General features: G+C 41.5%; 1 protein-coding gene across 3 annotated transcripts; it reads left to right on the forward strand.

The window, feature by feature from the left end:
- Positions 1-3,254: 3,254 nt before the first annotated feature.
- On the forward strand, positions 3,255-22,267 carry LOC126980847 (coiled-coil domain-containing protein 50-like). 3 transcript variants are annotated; one of them, XM_050831146.1, is made up of 11 exons: positions 3,255-3,469; positions 5,002-5,064; positions 5,630-5,768; positions 7,211-7,325; positions 7,681-7,802; positions 12,058-12,217; positions 12,964-13,083; positions 14,276-14,398; positions 15,152-15,459; positions 15,875-16,140; positions 16,585-22,267. In XM_050831146.1, the coding sequence occupies exons 1-11, from the start codon at positions 3,391-3,393 to the stop codon at positions 16,731-16,733; spliced, it is 1,644 nt and encodes a 547-aa protein (XP_050687103.1). In that variant the 5' UTR covers positions 3,255-3,390; the 3' UTR covers positions 16,734-22,267. The 3 variants fall into 3 exon arrangements, with proteins under 3 accessions (XP_050687103.1, XP_050687104.1, XP_050687105.1); XM_050831147.1 differs by having other exon boundaries at positions 12,985-13,083; XM_050831148.1 differs by lacking the exon at positions 5,002-5,064.
- Positions 22,268-23,949: the final 1,682 nt, after the last annotated feature.

Raw genomic sequence — 23,949 nt, forward strand, 5'->3', positions numbered from 1 at the left:
ATCCTGACTACTATTGCACCGGGATCCCTTGTGAATGAGGACGAAAGGAGGGTGGTAGTAATAGTAAAGGGACTGTTACACTGGAACTTAGGAAAGGCAGGAAGAGCTTGTTCTCAGACTTAAGGTAAAACCGCACCAACGCCGCTTCCAAATTCTATACCAAATTGAATGACCGCTTCCTTCTATAAAATAACACGCCCCTGAAGTCACCCGTTGCAGGGCTTCACTCTCCGGGCGATCACAACGTCACGCCCAATCACTTTAAGGCGCTATTACACTGGGCAAATTTTCCGTGGATCTTCAGTCAAACCACGATTTCCGCTGGCGTTTTTCTCATTTGTTTCTTGTTATTGCTGCTGATGATGAAGAGTAATATCGTCGTCCTTGGGTGGAATCTACCGTAGCTTTGGAAGATCGTGGACACGTCAGAAGACCACGGGAATATGAGAACCACGCCAGCGGAAATCGTGGTTTGACTGAAGATCCACGGAAAATTTGCCCAGCGTAATAGCCCCTTTAAGGAGGCTCGAACGTGGGCACACTGGAAGGCGTAGGGAGCTGTCGGGGCAGGGATGACCTCTGCACCTAACCGTCAGCTGCTAGCCCCCAGTTCTCACCTATTCGCCGTCCACTACACACAAGCTAAATAACACCATCTAAATATTGTCCTAACATCCTAAAGGGGCTTGCAAGTTGTGGGTTATAATTCCCACTTGTCTGATTATATATTTATCAAGTAAAAGGTAGTGACAAGAAGGAGAGAGGAGGAGTAATAGGAGTGAGTGAGGAAGGAAGGGAATTGAATCGCCCATTAGTAGGTCTGTTATAAGAGCAACCGCGTCAGAATGGATGAAAGCGACACGAAGGAGGGAGGAGGAACAATAGGAGTGATTGAGTGAGGAAGGAAGGGAATTGAATCGCCCATTAGTAGGTCTGTTATACGAGCCACCACGTCAGAATGGATGGATGGCGGCAAGACAGGTAGGTGTGTTATTTATATCCTCTCTTCTGGGTCACAGGAGACGGAGCGACACAGTGAATGGAAGGAGGGTTTGTTAAGTGCTACCAAGGCGTCATTCGTATAAAACTAAGCAAATATGTAAACCACTTGATGATAATGTTGATGATGATGAAGATGCTGACGATCCTTCCTCTTCCTGCATAATGATAATGTTTATGAATATATTCCATTACGTGTTTACGATAAAGAATAAAAAATGGCAATACCACGGGAGTCTTAACCACCAGGGTCATTAAACTACCCCTGGAAACGCACGAAACTCCTACGAAAGCCTTGCCAAATATGTGTGCTTGGGAATTAATTTATAAGTCTTCTATTTCAATTAAAACTCCATATTCTTATATAAACACACACTTGACAAGGCTTTCACAGGAGCTTTGGGGAATTTCCAGGGATACAGTAGTGCTATGACCCTGGTGGTGGTAGTTTGACCTTTCTACTGTACTGTGAACCTAAAAAACACTCATTAAAACCCGATTCATCCCCTCTTTGACCTTTGGAAATTGTTGTTGTGATAGCCGAAAATGTTTGAAAATATGGATCTACGTTCCTAAGACCAAATAAAGAGTTCTAAGCTACGCAACAGCAAGATATCGATGTAACTCTTCACTATTACAGCAAAGATACACAACAAAATATGGCTCCAGTTTCCACGTCCTCGCATACACAGCAACTAACGAGAGGAAGGACACAGGCGAGCGAGCAGGGAGTGTTCAAAAGGTTAGGGGTCACACGGCCACCCCTGGTAACATGAACGCTAATCGATCGCTCGTTGGGGGCGGTACGATAGTGACGTCATCAATAGCAACGGTGACGTCACAGCATTGAATGGCCCCCGTGTGTACTACATCCGCTTACTACCCTGCCCCTCCCCCCCCCCTCCCTTCAGCCTGACAATGGACGGGTGCACAATACATCCAATTACATCCACATTATCCCTTTGTTGCGAGCTTGAAGCGAAAAAAAAGTAGGAGTTCAGTAAGGCAGAACGTAAAAATAGAAGTAATATAGCAAAATCTCTCGGGAGCCTGATAATGGAGTGAGTCACAATACATCCTGTTATACTTACGACATCTCTTCGCTGGGAGTTCAAAGTTGAAAAATTATGGATTTCAGTCAAGTAGAGAGAAAAAGGGGAAATAAGAACAAAATAGCAACAAGCCGAACGAGTGTTGAGACGAACTCCGTGACAGGCCGCTGGGCTTGGTAAGTACCGTTAATTTCAGTACCGATATGCCGCATCTGGAGACAGCGGCACTGGTGCGGGAAAAACCTGGCTTAACACGAGCGTTTTTTTCCCGCGCGGTAAAATTGCCGCGCTGTAGGTGTCAAGGAAGCACGTCTTCACACGAGCGTTTTTTTCCCGCGCGGTAAAATTGCCGCGCTGTAGGTGTCAAGGAAGCACGTCTTCACACGAGCGTTTTTTCCCCGCGCGGTAAAATTGCCGTGCTGTAGGTGTCAAGGAAGCACGTCTTCACACGAGCGTTTTTTTCCCGCGCGGTAAAATTGCCGCGCTGTAGGTGTCAAGCACATGAGCGTTTTTTTCCCGTGCGGTTTGCCTACATCAAAGCACAGACACCTCTATTAGTCAATCTCTCAGATGCACAGATAGATAGATAAGTAGCTACAGTATGATTTACTATGAAATATAGTATGATAACTTGTACTACATTCTTAATAATAGTAATAATAATAATAATGATACTAATAATATAAAAGTAATATTATAAGTACATGTGTCAAAATGCATACCTGACTGACAGTTGACAGCAGGACCACCAGCCCCCTGCCACAGGTGACCCAACACCCCGTGCCGGGTCCACGCCTGCCGTGCGGGAAAACTCGCCCCACAGACTTCCACAGCCGGCGCCGCGCTGTTCAGCAGTGCAAGCGGCGGGTGAACCTCTGCCGTGTAGTGGTGGGCGTAATCAATTATTTGTAATCGATTACTTCGATTACTCTCTGAAAAAAAAATTGAAGTTGATTATTAATCGAGTCCTTGAAAATATTACTTTACTAAGCTTTTACTAAGTTTGCTTTTTTTAATTTATTAAGCTTTTGAACAGTGAAGAGGTTTCTTAATTAGAATTCTAAATCAGAGAAAGAAGTTTTCCCGCGCGGGAAAAAAACGCTCGTGAAGCAAGCCTAATTAACGGTACCGGTACTGAGACGTTTGGTACCGCTATCCAGTAGTGCAGGTACCGCTAACAGCCGTACCGGTACCAGTGTTGCCCAGCCCCAGACTGAGGCGGCCGTGCGTGAGGGCTGGGCGGAGGCGAGGCAGGCACAGGCAGGCACCACGTCAGGCACCGCGTCCCTGTGCCCTGGTGACCAGCGACTCTTCCCCGGGGCGTCCTGCAGCCGTGGTGATGGCGGAGTTCCAGGTGCATGCCATGGCGGACGGCGCCTCCTCCGACGACCTGCCTCAGCGCGGGCGGGTGACCGAGGGTGGGTGAGAGTTGGGTCGAGTGGCAATGTAGAACACGCCTGTTTTCACCCTTCAGGGGCCTCCATGACCCGCCCCGTGCCGCCAGCTGCTCTGTGGTGGGGTGTGCCTCGTGGGGCGGGCAACCACGCCTGTCACGCATCTTAAAATACTTGTTTTCACCTTGCTTGGCCCTGTCCTGTGCCTCACTTTTCTGCCTGGGCCACACTCAAGATTTCGCCTTTCTGGTCCACTAACTTTCTGTCCCTGCCTTATGTTGAGTGCTCCGTCCTCTCCTAATTTTAAGGGCTAAGGTTATGTTACAAAGTTCAAATGCCTGTTTTCACCTTGTTTGTCTCATTAACTTATTATAATGCCTGGGCCACTCTCCATATTTCACCTTTCGTCTTTGTGGTCCACTAATATTCTATCCCTGTTATATACTGAGTGGGTGCCCTGTTCTCACAACCGAAAAAGCAATCATTACAATTGTCACCCAAAGACACATATATATCTGCATGACAAGGCTTTCGTATGAGTTTTGGGCATTTCCTTGGGTTGTTTTATGACCCTGGTGGTATACTTTGACCCTTTCTTCTGTACCATGAACCTAAAAAACTTTCCACAGTGTTCTAAATCACACATCTCATTCTTGTTACATCATCTATATACTGTGGTGTGTTGGCATGTTTGGAACTCCATGCATGTGGAGCTCATCCTTATAAGACCTGATTCAGAGGGGTTTAGCAATTAGCAGGGCAGTGTCAGGGTCAATGGTGTGTAGTTATTTGCTGGGCAGCTAGGCAGATATCTTTGTTGTGTTGTTGTTTACTGAGCAGGTCAACAATAATAATGGTAAATATAATAACCTATCGCCACACTTTTTACTAAGAACTATGTGCGGTTAAGACTTGTTCTAGGTCCCTGTTGAAGTAATTTTCAGTGGTTTTGAGATTATAAGTTAAATCAACACACACCAGAGCCCCCACCAGCAAGGAAGTGGATCTCACAGCCCTAGCCACACCCTCACAACTCATTGAATATTCAGGACCAAATGTCAACCTTTTCTTTGTCTATTAGTTTTGATTATTTGGGCCACTTTGTTAAGAAAGGTTTCTCCTACTTTCTGGTTGTCATCCTAGCAAACAACAAAACCAGCATATCCTGCACAGGAAGACTGACAGCAGTATCAAATGTCAGCTGCTATCTGGAGACATGTTGCTTCCTGTAATGGATACGAGGCTTAGATTAAATAAAGGAATGGAACTGCATTTCCACACACAAAGGTTCCTCTTTCAGTCACATTACATCACTCTTCCGGTGGCACTTCTGTCTTAGCCAACTTGTATATGAGATGCTAACAGTCTGCCACTACATTTTAAATTTCTAAATGGTTTTTCAGCTTCTCAATGCCATCTTGTTCATAGCCCGTCTGCCATTTGTATCCATGTTCTTGCATATCACTACTGCATCTCTCTGATATTCCATCTTCTGATTCTCTGATTTCTTGGTTACACTTGTTGACATGTTTCTGATGCTCATCCTTGTCTTGCAGTGTGTCGTGAGTGGCTGATGCATGAAGACCAGGCGCTGGCTTACAGGCTGCAGAATGAAGAATGTAAGGGTGCTTCCTTTTTGGTGCCACTAGTAATGAGATTTTTTCATTTATCTATTTATTTATTTGTTTTTTAATCTTGATTGTTCTGATTATAAATTGCTGTTGTCACTTGCATTTTTTTTTCTTGTTGAAATTTAACTTTCTTTGGATAGAGTCGCAACCTCTATTGTTTTCTAGTGTAATTGAAAGAAAAAACAGTTATGCTTTAGATTCATTTAGTGGGTAATTTATTAGTCTTTATCAATATTACCTTCAACCAGAGATACATTACATCTGCTGAGACCTCTCCCTGTCCTGAGTTTTGTCTATCATCAGAATTCCATTTCTATAAAAGTATCAGAGGGATAACACAAAACCCATTAGCCTTAACATTAACAAGATAAAACTTTTAATTTTGCCGTAGTCTCTCCATATCTATCTATCTATTTTCCTATCTTTCCCATATATATCTATCTATTTTCCTATCTTTCCATCTATCTCAGGCCTAGTCAGTTCACTATTACCAACACAGAATCACTCCGTCCCTTCTCTCACACTAGCCAAACATTCCACACCACACCCTCAGATCAGAACCACCTGCTGACGAACCGCGAGAGGAATCAGCTGCTGCGCCAGGACACCCCCAAGGCCCGGGAGGAGCAGATCAGGGAGGACCACCAGGCAGCCATCGCCCAGACCGCCCTGGAGCTCTCCCTGGCGCAGCAGTGAGTATGCATCCAAGGCTTGAAGTCTCCTCCTGAGTTGACTATTGATAGAGTTCGTTTCCCCTGCCGTGTGTCTCTTTGATTAACCTGTTGTTTTAAGGGTTGGTGGCATGTTTTTACCCACAAATCATGGCTCGGAGAAAAATTATGTAAGGGATATGTATTCACTTATAGATTTTGGCTAAGAAAAGTTTGAATATGATAGTAAAAAGAAGATCGTGTGGAAGCGTTCCTGTGTCATGTTTTGTGGGTAATCTTGCATCAGTGATTGAACTGTGCGAGTCCAGGACCTGATTTGCTCTTGCTTGCTTTATGTTGTGTTAATGAAAAGTCTTTCAGCATAATTGTGTGGGAATTTGAGTGAGTGGAGGTTTGACAGCTGTTGGGAAGTGTTTTAGGAGGTCAGGGAAATGCCTCTCCACAAGAAAAATTAACAAGGATAATATAATAACTTGAATTCATAGAAAGGACAGAAAAGGCAAGACACTGCACTTAGGTTTATATAGCAAGGCTACGAAAGTATAGAGTTATCCCCAAAGTCATACCAGTAGTATTGTCATCATGGTTGAGGGATGATCTGTGGAGGATTTTTGATGTATGTTGATCCCTCAGACTGAAACCATTACTTTTCCTTTTATCAACCTGTGTACATATTACTGTTTAGCAAAGTGATGCATCTTTTCTCCAGAGAAGCACAACATTTGTTTCAGCTCCTTCCTCAGTAACTTCATTCCCTAAACTTTCTTATTTCATCTCTAAATTGCCATATCTCATCCTTCATTGCCCACTTCCTCTTATTCCATTTACTTACTTATGATCTCTTCCCCTCCTTCATCCTCTCCAGTTCAATCCCCACCTGGATCATGTTCTACAATGATGTGTGAATTCAGTCTGTCATGTCCTCGCTTTATCTAACTTCTTTGTAATCTATTTATCTTTCCCTTCTTACCGACACAGCCGCTTCCTCAATATCTTCCTCGGAGGAGTTGTCTGTAAATTGCCACCTCTCTGTTTTTGCTTATGAAACTTGACCTCAGAACACTACCCTGGAGAAAACATCAACTTTAATTTTATATACTCCCAAAAGTTACCCTACACTTGAGAACAGGCTGCAGGTGACAGTCTAAATCCTAAATAACAGTCAACACCTCTTTCCCAGTATTTACATTCCATCTGGTAGCTGTGTCCTTGCTGTTCAGTTGTCGGGCACAAGTTTATTTGTGTGTGTTTACATTTGTAATTGTCTTATAACTGCTAATTTGTTTTGTGTATGGCACATTGTGTGACGTCATGCCAGAGAGTACATCATCAGTTGGTGTTGCCTTGATGGGCACCTTAGCTCTGGGGTCTGTGCTGCAGTGACATGTTGTGTAGCATCCAGGTAAGTATTATAGTACCTGGGAGTTCTGTGTGGGATGAGTGATTTGTGCACTGTTACTCAGGGAAGCTCGAGATGCAGACTTGGCAGCCAATTTGTCACTGCAGCTAAATGTAAAGGAGCTGGAGAAAAAACATCAACAAGAGGAGCAGGACATGATGTTTGCACGCACTTTGATGGTCAGTTTGTGAGTTGGTTTGGAAGCGATTTCCTTGGTAAATATTGAGTTTAGTTACAAAGTAATTTGTCATGAGAATGTGATTTTTTCCTTAAAATTTCAAATAATAAATATGTATTTTTAACAGTTCTTATCAATCTTTTTATTTTTTTTATCACCTTCACACATGCCCTTTTAAAACTGACTTTTTAATATTAATAGATTTCTTAAGTCATCATTACACCATTGATGTTTGCTTTGTTCAGTTTTGCATTGTCTTCTTATTCAATTTGATAAGGTAGGATTACGTGCATGCATGGAGCCATACATTCACACCAGAGAGTGATCACAAAGTCTCCTTCTTGCAACACCAACAGGAGGAAGAAAAAGAAACCAGAAGACAGCACCGAGAGCTGCGCCAGGTGGAGAGGGAGGCGGCGTACCTGGGCATCAACACAGGAAACGATAACGTGGCTCTCTTGTCACGTAAAGAGAGAAGGTAAAAGTTTTGTTCCATGGTGTGTGGGAAATGTAGCTGTATAGTGGGCTTTTGTCTTGCTTTTATTATTAACCCGGTAGCTGCGGGGATCATGTTTCTTAAAGGCCCCTCGAAGCGAGAAAATGAGAAAAAAAAAACCCTCACACAAACCATTTCGTAATATATATCAAAGCATTTGTGATCAGATTATGTATCATCTATTTTTTGGGGGGTTTATATCATGGCACAAATTTGGCCCGTCGCTGCTGCCGGGTTAATGGATTGGAAGCTTTGTGAAAACGTGTGGGATCTGTTGAAATCATAACCAGAGTTCAGCCATGAGGGTGTGACTGGGTGTTGTGTTTTATTTGTTTGGGTTATCTTTCCCCCTCTGGCAAATGCTTTATGTATCGTGTCTAGTGTGTCGATTATTTCAAACATTACGCTGCCTTGGCAATGTATATGGGAAAGTGGGCCACCATGTTTGCATTCACCACCTTGTATCCAGGGTGTGATAGACTGAATTTTTCAATGGGAACTGCCGGCTAAATGATTCATACAACTTTTGATAATTTTATATATTTGTATTGCAACAGTTCTTCATGTATGCACAGTATATGTTTTTTTTTTTTCCAATACGTATTTTTTCATGCATAGGAGTGAGCACCTATATGCGTAGTTTTGTTCCACTTCTATGTCTTGTCTCAGCATGATGTTTGCCTGATATTTGCCTTAGTAGAGTCTAACATATTAGTTCACGCTTCTAGTTTTATCAGCACCTTGTACTTACCATCTCAACTGTTAATGATAAATAACCCTTACCTTCTTGACTTTCAGACACTTTTGTTCTAACTCTCATGACTCTCAGTGACTGTATGGACTGCCTTCCCTTCACTGTCCTGTCCCTCACTCCTTCCTCCATGCTCCCAGACTCAGAACATTTTCCAGATAGCTATATAAACTCTTCAACACTTCATCTCCCCTATCAAGGTTTACCTCACACTTAGTTAAACTTAGTTTATACCAGGGATTGGGCCAATTATATATTAAAGCCTACCCACTGCAAATACAGAATGATTTTTGAAAAATTGAAATTGATGTGTATTTGTATTTGATGGCTGTATGTCTTTAAACATAGTCAGGTACAATGGCATAATCATTTTCTCAAATATCTGATAATGTCTTAGTGGGAGTATATACTGCATTTCCTTGTTTAACATTATGTTGAACCATAAGGAAATATAATACTCCTGCCTCAACTTAAGATTTCCTTCTTCCTCCAGTTATTTGTCTCATCTTTGTCATTTACACACTTATATATATATATATATATATATATATATATATATATATATATATATATATATATATATATATATATATATATATATATATATATATGAAGCCTTATGTTTTGTTTGTAGCTGAAGCATTGTATTTATAGTGTACTTGTATTGGTAGTATTTGCTTTGTAACTTGAGTGTTTAAAAAAAATGAATATATGAATTTGTATTTGTTTTCCTTTTTGTACATGACCATAATTATTTTTTATTTGTACTTGTGGAAGCATATTGGCCCCATCCCTGGTCTGCACTCTGTAGGGCAGTGCAAAATCACTCACTGCCATCTGTTTTATCTCAAAAACATTACACTACTTTAGTATTTGTAACATTGTCTCAAGCTTTCTTCTACAACTATTAAACTTATCTACTGTGTTCTATAACTCTCTCATTTTCAGCCAACAGTACACTGAGTACAGTGTCATTTTCGAACTAATTTACCACTGATAGTTGCTCCGCACCATTCATAATCATCTTTACACAATTTCCCCAGCACTCGTCTGTGCCATAACACACCCTCACTTGCACCATTTCCCCTGCACTCTCATCCATGCCATGCAGCCAAGGAGACATCACATCTCCTCACTCCCACATGGATTCTAAAGATATTATTGCTTTACCTACTCATATGCATGCTTTAATTTCTTTTTAGAAAGACTTTATTCCCTTTAATAAATTATAATTTTAGAACACTCCACATTTCACCTTAGTCTTCCCTTGCAAAAGCTTTATCTAGATCCATATTTGCAGAAAACAACTTAAAGGCAAAGATATGAGTGCATCTTCCTCCCATAGATGCTCTGGATTTCACTTTGGTTGCACCAACCAACCTTTCGGTCAAAACTCTCCCGCACACTTTCCCTTGCACTTAAGTACATTTCTGCCCCTACAATTGATGCTGTCATCCCTATTTCCCTTCCCTTTGTATTTTAGCTTTCATGTAATCCTCAGGCACTACCTATTGATTATAAGTTATTGTACATGAAACTTACATGCACGGAGCTCTGTAGTGCAGTGGTAAGCACGTTTGGCTCACAACAAAGTCCCAGGTTTGATTTTTCACCAGAATGGAGAAGCATGGACAGTCTCCTTCCATCTGTGGCCCCTGTTCACCCAGCAGTGAATGGGTACTGCATATTAGTCAGGGATTGTGTTCTGCCTCCCAGGTGTTAGTGGATGGATGTGAGGTTCCAGTCGTACCCAAAGATCCATTACAGCGTAGCTTCATGCTCTTTTGGAAAGGGTACTGACTGGTGCTTGTGTGTCTAGCATGTGACCTGACTATGATGAATAACACACACATTTTGGCACTCCTCTCACAATTGAGAAGTCCTAGGTGCAATTCCTGGGCAGAGTAGAGAGGGGCTGGCAGTCTCTTTACACTCGTGTCTTTGTCCACCCATCACTGGGTCAATACCAGGTGGCATTTTTGTGTTGTGTCCTGCCTCCTTTGTGTGTATGTGCATGTGTGTGATATGATGCTCCATAGTGCAGTGATAAGCATGCTCAGCTCACAGCTGAGAGATTTTGGGTTCAGTACCTGAGCAGAGTGGAAACATGGGCAGTCCCATACACCAGTGTCTCTGTCCACTCAGCAGTGAATGGGTACTGGGTGTCAGTTGGGGGTTGATTCCTACTTTCCCAGGGTGGGGGGCTGGCACTGCCAAAGGCAGATAAACCAAGGCCTTCAGACCCAGGACTTACAATCTTGACTCACTGAAGAACATAGGAGTCTGCAAGAGGCCAGTAGCTCTACATAGAGCAGCTCCTGTGAGATTAAAGTAAGTAGGTCATTACACACATACCCACTTCAGACTATGTATTGCCACACATGCTTGTCTACCAACACTGATCACTGGGCAGCACTTGGTCCAGTGCAGAGACTTAACTGTTATGGAGGAATGGTCAGGAGAGTCAGAATGCCACTTCCAGCCCTCAGCCTCCAGTTATTTTGGTTCTCATGATGCTAGTTGCACTTCTGTCTCTTTAGATATATTGTTGACAATTGCATCATTTTCATTTGGCTCCTGGACAGAATTAATTTCCATAAAAAAATGGCTGACAATGGATACCATATTCCTTTCATGACTTCTCTTGACATATCTTGATTTGTTAAGTCTATGAAAATTAATAAGAAACCAGAATACAAGAACATAAGGAGTCTTCAAGAGGTGTTAGGCCTACACGAAGCAGCTCCTGTAAACCAAACCCCACCTAATTAGATATCAGAGGCTGTGCAAGCCTTTAGGAATAATAGATTGTGATCCTAATCAGTGATCATGTTCCACATAGAGGCAGCCTGTGTCCCTTGATAATTGTTCTGGACAAAAATAGTTAAGTGAATCAATCCTCAATACCAACCCCTTTAATCTCTGTCATGTGCATCAGAGACATGGACGTGGAATTTATCACAGCAGTTGTGAATACACGCAGTAGAAATGAGCTACGAATGAGGTGCATGTGTTTTGTCATGGTGGGATGGATAAGTAATGAGGGTTATGTAGGAGAGGCTTGGTGTGGGTGTAGCAGCAAAGTAAGTGGATTGATGAATGGGTGAAGTGTGGTGCTTGGAGATGATTTGGACATGTGATGATAATGAATGAGGGTGGCTGTGTGAGGAGAGAGTCTGAGGGCAGGATTTAGGGAGGGGGTGTAAGGGGGAGACTACCAATGAAATGGATTAATAGAGTGGACAAGCATTGAAAAGAGAGTCAGTAGGTGAGAGACTGAATGTGATGAGGAGGGGTGCTGATTATTGTAAAATACAGCCAATGAGTTTGTATGGCATCGTGGAACAATAAGCAGTTTATTGTTTCTCATTAAACGATAGTGTTTACATCTTGATGCATGGCTACTCTCAGTTATGAGTCAAGACATTGCCTCATTGTGTGCTTCAAGCCTCCTTCATGCCACACCTCCATCTCCCTTCCCTGCAGGGAGCGCAATGCCAGCCGGAATGGTGCCAGCGAAGGCTCGGCACCAGCCAGCAGCAGCGGTGTGTCTTCCGACCTCTCAGACCTGAGCGACTTCTGCCTTCAGCCCACAGAGGACATGGATGAAGAGGAACAGAGAGCTTTACAAGAAGAACAGGATGCTGTAAGTTTAACACTACTGTGTACATTTTGTAGTTATAGATGAGCATTTATTCAATTACCAGCCATAAAGAGCATGTCTTGAGCAAGCCCATGCCTCGCAGTGCTGCACTGGTTGGCACACTGGAAAGATGCACATTGTAGGGTAGTGACCATTTAGAGGCATAGCCTGGGACTTTTAGCAACACCAAAGATCATGAACAGGCATGTTTTAAAGTTTTCTATCATTTACATAATACTGAAGTTAGTGCAGGTGTGGAGTGGCTGCTGTGCTGAAGCCTTGGCTGTTCTCAGGGCAGGGTTCACGGATGTGTTACACTGTTGCCCGTCACACCACTTTAAGGCACATAGCACAGACTACTCACCAGGTTCCCTTGTTATGTTGATTGGACCAGGCCTTGGTGACACTGTTGTTCATTTTCATATCTTTGATTCATTAAATCTCCACTTGATAATATCTTGGTGTATAGAATCAGTGACACTCACCCTGAAGGTAGAATTTAGGTAATGCAGGTAAATCTACCTTGATGTTAATAAATAATCTCTTTACTGACCTATTCTATAGCATGTAGACCTAGCACATTAGGTGGAAAAAATGAAGGCAGTTATGCCGTCACATTAGTTAGTGCCACATGTACCAGTTATACTGTATATATTGCATGCACACACGGTTCATTACTAATCACATTAACATCAAGTTGGCATGTAAGATGTCCAGTGTTGGTGCTTGTGAGCACAACTGATTTACAGGAGTTAGCTCGGCTCCTTCAGGACCAAGACGGGAAGAGGCGCGGGGATCTGCTGCACCAAGACCAACTGCTGGCCATCGAGGCGCAGGACCGGGAGCTGGCCAAGGTGCTGCAGGAACAGGTGGGTGCTGGCCGGGGTATGCACACACACACACACACACACACACACAGGAGTCTGCAAAGCTTTAAAGAAAAGTTGGATAAATGTAGATACGGAGACGGGACCACACGAGCGTAAAGCCCAGGCCCTGTAAAACTACAATTTGGTACATACATGAATTTAAGACCAAGTTGGATTATAGTAGATATAGAGATAGGACAGTACAACCATAGCTCCTTTTTTGTATACCACATCTAGGTAAATACACACACACACACACACACACACGCACACACACATACAAGGAACAGCAAACACAACTAGGTAAATACACACACACACCAATGATTCATATTTTGCCCATACCTCCCTCTTCACCCATGCAAGGTTTCCTATCCCCATATCCCCAAACAGAGAGGATCCAGTACTAAGACAGGCAAAAGAAGTTAGGAAAGAGTTAAATTCTTTTACCCCACTCTTGTATTTACTGGTAGAATTGTAGTTCCTGACTTGGATTTATGTTTGTTAATGATATTGTTGGGAGGACGACATTCTGCCAGAGTGAAATTTTGCATTCATTCATGTGTGAGTTGTCATTTTTTGTACAGAGATAATAAATGTGTTATAATGTTGAATTGAAGATTAATGCATATTGATATAAGCACATTACTTAGAGTTCATATTAATGGAGGCGACTTTTTTCAAGTCTGCAGAATTTTTCTAAAACTTTTTCTCGTGTGCTCAAGCATACATAGGTGCAGTACCTTACAAGATCAGCTTTGTGTTCATGGTCAACCTTTGCAGACCCAACAGGCAGAGAAATACCATTCTGTGCCGCCTTGGCTCACACTGCCTGTGGGAGACAATCTTGCTGTCAAAATTTGCATGGAGACTTAACCCAGTAGCAGTGACGGGCCAAATTTGTGGCTTTACTGTGTAGCAGCGACAGGCCAAATTTGTGCCATAATTTAAACCCCCCAAAATAAATGATACATAAACTGATCACAAATGCTTTGATATATATTATGAAATGGTTTGTGTGAGTGATGATTTTTTCTCATTTTTCTCGCTTAGAGGGACCATTAAGAAACATGATCCCCGCTGCTACTGGGTTAAGGAGTCACTTTCTTGGTGGTAGTTGGTCCCTGCAGTTCTTACTTCATGTCTTTTTATTGGAGGTTGGTTCCCTATAACAAATAATACCTTACTTCAGGAGAGAGCCAAGGCCAAGAAAGCCCGCCAGAAAGCCAGGCAAAAGGCTCTACAGAAGCAGCAGTCAGACGGGAATATGCATCCACCAGAAATGTCCTTTGAAGCCACTGGCGCCACCCCAAAGGTAAGCTCTTATAGTGCTCACAGGGTGCCAGGCAAAGAGTGCGTGGGTAAAGTAATGGACACCGTGCTCATTATTTAGAATGGGATGCCTAAATCTGGCAGCATATTCGTAGCTTTGAGAAGATTTCACATGATCCCACTTACAGGGTCACCACTTAGCTGGGTCACTGTTGTAAGGCCACTCGTGGGGAGCCTTAGCTTGCTTGTTCAGTGAAATGGCTCAAAATGTAACACTAGTAGCTGTTTAACAACATCTTGGGTTAATAAGTATACAAACAAATAACCACTCACACTCTATTTTGTAGCTGAGAGGAGCATCTTAGCTTTGTACTTGCATCAAAATATCTTGAGTTAATGAATACAATGATAAATAGTCACTTTATTCAGATCAATGAGTACACAAATTACAATAGATACTCTCCTTATTCATATCTATAAGTAAAAAAATAACAAGAAATACTCATCCATTCATTCATTTCATCGACGCCTACTCCTAGGAGCTCCCACCAGGGGATGCCCACGGCAGAAGAGCTTCCAACTTTCTCTGTCCAGACACTCCCTCCTTGCCTGTTCAAAGTTTCTCAAAGATCTTTCCCCCCTTTCCCTAATGTACTCTTGCACCCTATCCCTCCATTTCACTGGAGGTCATCCTCTAGCATTCCCTCCCTCTGTCTCACTCACACCCTTCTGGTCATCTTACTCTCCTCCATTCGCTCCATGTGGCCAAACCACTTTAATCATATTTTCATCACAGGAGGGAAGGTCCGGCAGCTCCCCTCTACGACCGTTGCCTGTGGACTGCAATTCCCCGGGACCATCTGGACACCCTCGAGATGGCTCCCCGGGACCCATCGAGTATGGCAGCCACAGCCCGACTTACATGTCCCCGGAGTCCCCGCGGGAGGACAAGGAGCAGTACTGGCAGCAGCCGCCCCAGGGCAAGCGGCTGCAGAGGCCAAACTCCCTTGACCTCCCTGGCTCCTCCCGGTCCACAACGGCCGCCATCCACCATGAACCCCCAAGGAACCGCAAATACTCCATGGGGAAAACAAATAAACCCAGGTACGAGATTCAAGGAGCTGGCATCAGAATTTATAAGGCTTGATGACATAAAGCTTGTGATTAGAATATTAAGCATCAAACTTCCAAATCTATTTTATGTGGAATATGGCTGTTTTGATTATTTTCTCGTCAATGAAAAGTGGTTAAGGGAACATAATAACATTTGAAATAAGGTTGAAGGTATATCTTAGAATCAGAAATCCAACTATGGATCTACACTCACTAAGGAGTGTTAAGCCCATAGAGAGCAAAGCACATGGCCCTCAGTATTCTTTCAAAATTTGTTATCAAATTTTCCTTGTTTTCTATGATAGTTTTACTTGACCTTCTGACACTTTTATACCAAATCATAAAAGGTTTCTCATGAATACTTTTTCATGCAGCATTTTGTGTAATTTTGCACTTCACTATGCAGACTTCCTGACCCTGAGAATACCCAAGGAGAAGTGTTTTTGGAGACCAGCAGCAGCAGCAGCATAGACCCCAGTCCAGGCCGGGGCTTCACCAACATAGCATGTGCCATTGACCCGACCTACCAGCGACGGGTCATGCGGGGGGAGTTGGCGCCCTCCCCCCAGGCCACCCTCCAGTCTTCCTCCTCCTCGTCCACCACCAGCAGTGGTACGGGCGGCCTGGGCGCTGCCTCCGCCAACTCTCCCATCTCGCCGCTACCTCCTCCAGGTATGAGTGTGTTCTGTCTTGCTCTCAGCACAGCAGTTGATGATTTTTTTGCGGCTAAATAGCAGGAGTGGTTTTGTATTAGGCAACTTCAATTTTACTCTTCTTGTGTCCTGTATTACTTCCATTATTTGTCTCAAAAATATATGATAGGTCTAAACAAAAATATTTATTTGCAGTGCTTTTAAAAGTTATTGTATATGAATGAATCTATTTTAATCATATGATCAGACTGTCAAATTTAATCTTGTTTTTCTCTCAGTAAAGAATATTGTTCTTTATTCAGCTTGTTGAACCTACAAGGGTAGACATTTTGATTGCATCACCTGCCCCAGCATGCAGTGACCATCAGTTTTTGAGACAGCTTGCAAATATAGTCTTGAGTTCTTAGAATGTGTACAAGGATGCAGGTTACCAATGACTAACCTTGAACGCATCACTCTGCAGTGTTTGATGATGATGACGACGACGACTACCCTGTGCCGCCCTACATGCCCATCCAGGGCCAGCGACGCACTGCCAGCCTGGAGAAAAAGCGCAGACAAAAGCCCCCGAAGGAGAAATCTAATGGGAAGGACGGCTGCAAGCAACAGTAGTTTTCAGGATTAGCAGGACGTCCGTCACTGGGTAATACAAGTATGGACTAGCTGCCCTTTGCTCACATAGCACAGACAGACAGAGTAGGAGAGGTGTGCTGCAAGCTCATATACACAAGTTTTTTGTGAGTGTGTGTTTAGTTTTTGCTGACATCAAGTAAAGCTATGAGCACTCAGTTTTGTGTAGACGTCAGCTTTTTAATGAATGTTGACATGTATTTGTAATGAAAAGTTACTGATAACTAGAGGAAATAGTTAATACTGTAGCTCAAATTTCTCTATATTCTGGGAACCATGCAGTGCTTTGCATGCTGACATTGAAGGGACATACTAACCTTCTACTTTGGGTTGCATCAAGATGAGAATGGTATTTTTTTTATTGCGAAGATGGTTATTATGTGTAATACTCATCCGTAATCGTTTTTGAAAACTTAAGGTCATTTCATTACACAAAGATACTGTAATAAAAACCATAACGGATCATAAATTTTGATCATCTCTACAAGAATTTAAGAATCTTCTTGCATGGCATAACCCATTCATCATATTCACCAAACCAGTCATTCCCGAAACTCTCACTTAGCATGTAGGTAAAGTGTACATATATATATTTTTGCTTTATTGTACCCTCCAAATATAGTATAATGAAGACAGGATATCTCCATATTTCCTTTGGGAAACTAGAAGAGTACCTGTGAATTCTTTCATCTAACAAAAAAGAAAAATCTAAGCTGTTTCCATGGCAAGTAATCTCATTTGCACTCCAGGCATCAACATTTCTTATCATTATCTTCAACACAATATTTCCTGCATAGCAGGTTAATGATTAGCATTCCTAATCTGTCCAAAAGTGCCACATATAATTTACATGAAAGCAAGGCTGCACTCTTGATGACTGTAACTTCCACTTCAAATGAATGACTTGCACAACTCAGCCTTGCCAGGGAGTTGCCTCTCTTCATCTGCACTTATAAGAAACTAGTTGCCTTCAAAGTGTGCTTCTGTGGGGACTTGTGTTCCTCACTAGCAACTTTAAGAAGGAAGAATTAAAGCATCAGATACCTCAGGTATTGTAAAGTGCTCAGCATCGCATGCCATCCGTCGTCTATGACATGAGAGGCGAACACCAGACAGTTATACATTGATGCACAAAGTGGCTGTGATGCTCCCATCTTGACATGGCCTGTTGACACCCGCACCACACATAGTTTGCCATTTGGGCAAAAAAATGCCAAGAGATGTGCCAATAATTGCTAAGATGATATGCTATACTAAAAACATTGCATTTATGTATGCAAAGTTGTTTTCCTTCCATGAAGAGGCCACAGCTTAGCAGCACATCCTCACCAGACTCAAGGTGGCCCCCCCCCTTCACACTTAGCAGGGGATGTGAAGTTTAAGGTAGAGCAAAGTTATTTTTACCATTTACCCGCTGGTGTGTCCATTACTTGTTAATGAATGCAAGGGGACTTGTCTTATCACCACTACTTACATTTACTCTATTAAAGAGTGTTCATTAAGGTTTTGAAGGTTTGTGCCAGGCTACTTTTCCAAATAGTCATGGCAGTATATGCATATTCAGCCAGGAGTCTGAGTGGCAGCATTGTAGTGATAGACTAGAATGTGATGAAAAGTTAAGTCTATAACAGCCGTCATGTACTTAGGATAACACTTGACACACTGTTTTGGGAATAAAGTATGACTAGAATCTGACTTATCTGCTGTGATTGGCAGTGTGCATTTACTTTTATCATTCTTTCTCGCCTCAGTGATGCGGCAGCCACAACAGGAAAAATCTAACTTGTCTAGAGGCATATATTATTGGCATAATCAAAAGATATATTTGATCATATTATTTTTTACTTAAATATACTGAGTTAGAATTATCTCTTAGCAGAATTAGCTCTGAAATCTTTAGTGAGCAGCTATTATTTTATTGTTAAGGGGAAGAGGCAGCTAACTTTCAACATGGGCTTAACTACAAATATGAATTATGCAAAAGGCATTGTGTTGAGAGTATCTTTTATATCAGTGTAATATTTTAAGTAAACTTGATTTCAAACATTATTTTTGTATTTACGTAGAGTTAAGGTTTAGCTGTGTATCTCGTCTCGTGTATTGGCATGGTTGTTTGATGCATTATGCAGGGCTACAATGTTACAAGTAGCTGAATGCTCTATGCCCATGCCATCGTGAGTGTCAGGAGTGAGTCAAGCTGGCCAGGACAAAGGGAATGAACGTATAAAGATTTGCTAAGAATTCGACCTATTTTGCTTAAATTGTATGAGAAAGGTTTATCAAAATCTTTGTTGATTTGTAGCAAAGATTGTTAATATGACTTTGCTTCATTAAATTAGACATATCCATTTTTTGGGAAATATACTTAGCGTATTTTTTCCTCTTAACTGCCTGTCTGTATCTCCAGAATGCTGCTGTCTCTGTTATTTCAAGAGAGCAGTGACAGCATATAGTTTCCCGTTAGTACCTTCCCAGGGAGGCAATTTTTGCCCTTTCACTTTTTTTTCATGTTTTTTTCTTTTCCTCTTAGCTCGTATGTATTACCATCTCATCCAACTAATTCCTCATGCACTTTCCACCATTTTCTATTATGGCAAATAAAATATACTTACATCTTTACCTAGAAATAAACTGTAGATGAAGTCTGGACCTTCCATAGCAGTGGCTCTCAACCTTTTCACTACCATGACTCCCTGAGCTGCCAGACTATGATAACTGGCAGCCCAATAATATGACAGTGAATGTAGAGTGTTATTATATTGACTAATTCAATATACAGTAAAATGGTATACTAGAATGAATATTATCTTATAGTTGAAATATTAATGGCTTAATGAGCAGTTAAGTGTTGACATTGTAATCAGTGTACAATGGTACTTTAATCAATGTACAATGGTTCCATACAAGAGTGGAACTATAGTTGCTTTGTGAATAAAATACAATTTTGTGAGCCATGCAAGTGCCCCCTAGAAATTCTTGTATATCGCTGGGTGCTCACAAACCCCAGGTGTTATAGTTTTATATGATTTTATCTCTCTCAATAGTTACATAAACAACAGCAGCTTTGTGCTTTATACTCAGACACTTGTTCATTCCTTTTCTTGAATAATAAGGATTATTTTGTTCTCCATATTCATATAACAATCATGTTTCTTGCAGTGGTAATGAGCCTTTTCTTACTGAGGTGGTAACTTGAAAACATAACTGATATTTGTATTTTATTCTGTACTCTGCTATGGTGTGTGTCACCAGTACTTTTACAGCACTTCTCAAGACTCAAAGACACTTGTTGGAAAGTATATTGTATTACTGGAAGTTCCAGTTTGTTTGTTTGTTACATCATTTTGTGGGAAAAATAATCATATTAATTGTCAACTGAAAATCCATGGTTTACAAGTAGCATGAAAATAATGCATGCTCACTCCCATGGCAGGTTCTCTGTTGGGGGTTCAGAAGTCTGTACATATCACAAGTAATCTTCCGAAGGGTGTGAGGATGAGGGTGAAACTCACCACAAAGATTTTCTTTTGTGTGTTAACTGCAATGCTTATTGTGTGAAAGAAACCTTATGTGTGAGATCACAAACTGAATGCATCTTAGGGCAGGTTACAGTCTTGAAGGGTCAACAGTTGATTTAACATTCCATTGCAGCAGAGCAATGTTACCATGTGTGTGATATCTGTGAATGAAGTTCCATTGCAGTACTTCATGTGCAGAACAATAATGGGTATTGAGATGTGGGGACTACTTTCTCAGCAGCTTGTCTCTTCCTGTATTACTGTTCTGCTTTCAGTCCACCACAGTATCACATCTCTTGTTGACAGAAGGAGTCCATTTGTTTCACTTCCTACCTTTCCATTGCTTCTTGTTGTATTATGCCAGGATGTTAACTTCCATTATTTAGTAATTGATCAGTCTGAAGGACAGGAATTTATTCCATGCTTGCTCTTGGTGTGAATGGCAGTGGGATTAGAGATCTTTCATACACAGATATGTAGAGGTACTGCTTGTAAGCCTTGTAGCCTACTTCAGTTACACACATTCTGCTGCAGTAAAGCTCTGGTCCCATTCCATCCAAGAATCTGTGAGATTCCTTTTGCCGACACTCATGATCCACAATAGTCTTGCTGGAACAGATTCATGGCTGGATGGCAGTTATTACATGACCACTGACCCTCAAGACTGGAGGTGCCTTGTCATAAGACAGGTTGTGGTAGTGGCAGCAGGTTTAGTAAGCAGTGCACTTACAGTCTATTCACTTGAAAATCGAGTAATCAGTGCATTTAAAAAGTGGTGTTTTAAAGAATCTGCTCCACATATTTACTTGCCCATGTATTTCACAAGTACCAGAGGCATTAGCTAATCCTCAGAGGTACATTCATCAGTAGGCATTTAAGTCTGTTAGTTTAAGCATTTTGCCTATAACCACGCATAGTTATATAACATGTGAATAGGTGTACCATATTTTTCATGAAATTTAATCTGCTTCAACTCACAAGGGAATGTTGAGTGGAAGCAGAGCACACTGCCTTTATATTAGTAAGGAAAATTGTGCAATATATACATATATATTTTGAACTTATCAGTATTTTTTACAATATGTGGCTAATGAATGTGAAACTAAATTTATAATGTATGAGTGGCAAATGTATTTAAATGTGAAAGACAAATGGAACTGTAAATTAGGGAATGGAAGGTCCTGTGAAGGGGAAGCCAGACCCAAGAAAGCAGCATCAACCTGCAAGCTATACCTGAAGCCTTGTGTTCTTAATGTTTAGTTAGGACCTTTAGCATCTCTACAAGCCTTGATTTGCAGGCCATTTCTGTTATCCATTATTATTATTATCATTATTATTATCGGTATAAAAGAATGTATTGTCAGCACGCAACCAAAAATACAAGTAAGAAGGTCACAATGAGGGGGAGACTAAAGAGTGTAGCACCCTGATGCAGGAAGGTGCAGTACACTAGATGCAGGACAAGTACTGCAAGACCGCTGCTGCTGCTGCTGCTGCTTCACACATTTGCAAAATTAACTCTCACAGCTGCCTGCCAATTTTTGTCATTGGAATGCTAATAGTCAATATCTTAAATTCAGAATTATAGGTTTGACGCACCAACTTCCAATACTGCCTAAAACTGTCTCTCTCAAAATATAGAATATTCAAGTATAAAAACTTAAGAAAATGAAAAATAGCAACTTTATTTTAGTAATATTTTGCTTTATTTTTATGTTCAATTTCTATGTTTCATTTACCTTTGATTCTTTTCATTGTGATTGTGGCACTTTATTACTATTTGATTATTTTTTCTTTGCTGTTCACCATTGTTTATGTTTTGTTAGAATGAAAGGCAAGCTGAGAGGGAGCATTGTAGCCAACAGTGTAGCAGCAGCAGCAGCAGCACATGTCCAAAGCCTGCGTATTACTTATGAAATTACTATTCTCTGAACCAGACCCTGTTTTGGTTCACCAAGAATGTACTATGCACACAATAATAAAGATGGCAATTCTTTAGTAACATTATTTATCCATTCCTTATACCACTACCCTCTAAAGAGTTTTATTAGTAACTGTAGTAAAAAGGCTGTATAGAAGGGTTTAGTGAAGCTCATGTGAGGAGAATAATCATGAATACCAACTATAAAATTACAAAAAGAAATCATTAAACCAGGTATTATTTTTCATTATACTTCCCCTCCTCCCAATAATTGTTTGTAACTTGTAGTGGTCAAACTGTTCATTGGGTTTAGTGAAGCTTACTATGTGGTAATAATCAGTGCAAACAGGTTAAAAAATTATTCATCATGGGCAGATGAGAAAAAATGAATGTGTTATGCTATTTCTACTATGGTTATGAGGTCAGCGTCACTCAGTATTATGTTAGGTAAAGATTGTCGTGGGTGTAACGCGCAAAACAGGTAACAAAATATCTCATTATGGCCAGTTGAGAAAAAATGGATGTGTTATGCTATTTCTACTATGGTTCTGAGGCCAGCATCACTCAGTATTATGTTAAGGTTAAGATTTTCATGTGTGTTAACGAAGCTTGGCGGGGATATCAGTGCGGGTGACTGCCTCGGCCCCGCTCCTGTGCCTCCCCCCGCCGATCAATGCCCAGCTTGCTCTACCAGGAAATGCCCTCGATAAGCCCCTCACATTTGTCCCAGTTTGGGGATGTGCATGCCGCTGGGAGGACCTTGTGATAATAATGATAATGGTTAGTGTACCGCTTGGTAGCCCTTCAGTTAAAAAAAATACAATATACAATGGAGAAATACAAGGAGTTATGATGTGTGGAACTTGGTGTGTGTGAGAGAGAGAGAAACAGAGACCTTCGTTTAAACTCACCCTTAATTTTCTATCTCATACCTCCATTTCTTCTCTTCCCCCTACTTTCACGACCATTCTACCTCTTCACTTTCTTTCGCGTATAGCCTACCCCCTTCTCTTCCCTCTTTCCCGTTTTTCCTTTCACAAGCCTTAATTCTGTTCCTTCCTTATTCTTTCACAAACTTTCTACCTCTCCATCTCCCGCTCTCCCTGTCTGCCCTCCTTCCATATCTATAATTGTCCAATCTTTCCTTAAACTATATGACATTTTGCCATTACAACATCTTCCCTTAATAATCCATTCCACACACAGCTCATTACGAAAAACTGAATATCTTGACACTGTTTAAACCTGATTGATTGATAGTTTATTGTTGCAAGTAAAACAACAAAGGAGAAAGGAGGGCTGAACCAATATCAGTGCGTGTTGGAGTGGGTTATATTTTGAAGTCTCGAAGGGTGTTATATACGTAGTTATAGTTTATGGTGGGGGAGGAATGTAGGGAGACAGCTGTGTGCACGTGTGGCGCTGGGATATTTTAGTGTATTTCCGCCTCTGTGGTGTGGTCCGTGTTGCTGAGGAGTCTGAGGAGTGAGTGAGTGAGTGCTCCTTCTTCAATGATGTACGCCTCAGTAGCTGCACTTATTTCATTTAGCTCTCGTAGTAGTTTTGCAAGATTCATGAGAGAACCCGACGCAACTTTACTGTGTATGTGTGTGTGTGTGGAGTCTGTGAACCCTTCCTTCCCTCACCACTCACGTCATGTCCCTCGTTAGCCCTTAACTTTTTTTTCTCTTCTCTTACCCTAAATTTCTCTAGTTTATATATTATTAGTGTGTCGTTTCTACGTTTCGGGGCTATCATT

Source organism: Eriocheir sinensis, chromosome 45 (assembly GCF_024679095.1).
Source record: "Eriocheir sinensis breed Jianghai 21 chromosome 45, ASM2467909v1, whole genome shotgun sequence".
In the NCBI taxonomy this organism is placed as follows: Eukaryota; Metazoa; Arthropoda; class Malacostraca; order Decapoda; family Varunidae; genus Eriocheir; species Eriocheir sinensis.

What these genes read in the sequence shown, in the direction of transcription:
- LOC126980847 (XM_050831146.1), top strand. Translation starts at nt 3,391, where the DNA reads ATGGCGGAGTTCCAGGTGCATGCCATGGCGGACGGCGCCTCCTCCGAC. An exon ending in CCACTGGCGCCACCCCAAAG is followed by an intron (nt 14,399 to 15,151) that starts GTAAGCTCTTAT and finishes TTTTCATCACAG; the next exon opens with GAGGGAAGGTCCGGCAGCTC. An exon ending in GGGAAAACAAATAAACCCAG is followed by an intron (nt 15,460 to 15,874) that starts GTACGAGATTCA and finishes TTCACTATGCAG; the next exon opens with ACTTCCTGACCCTGAGAATA.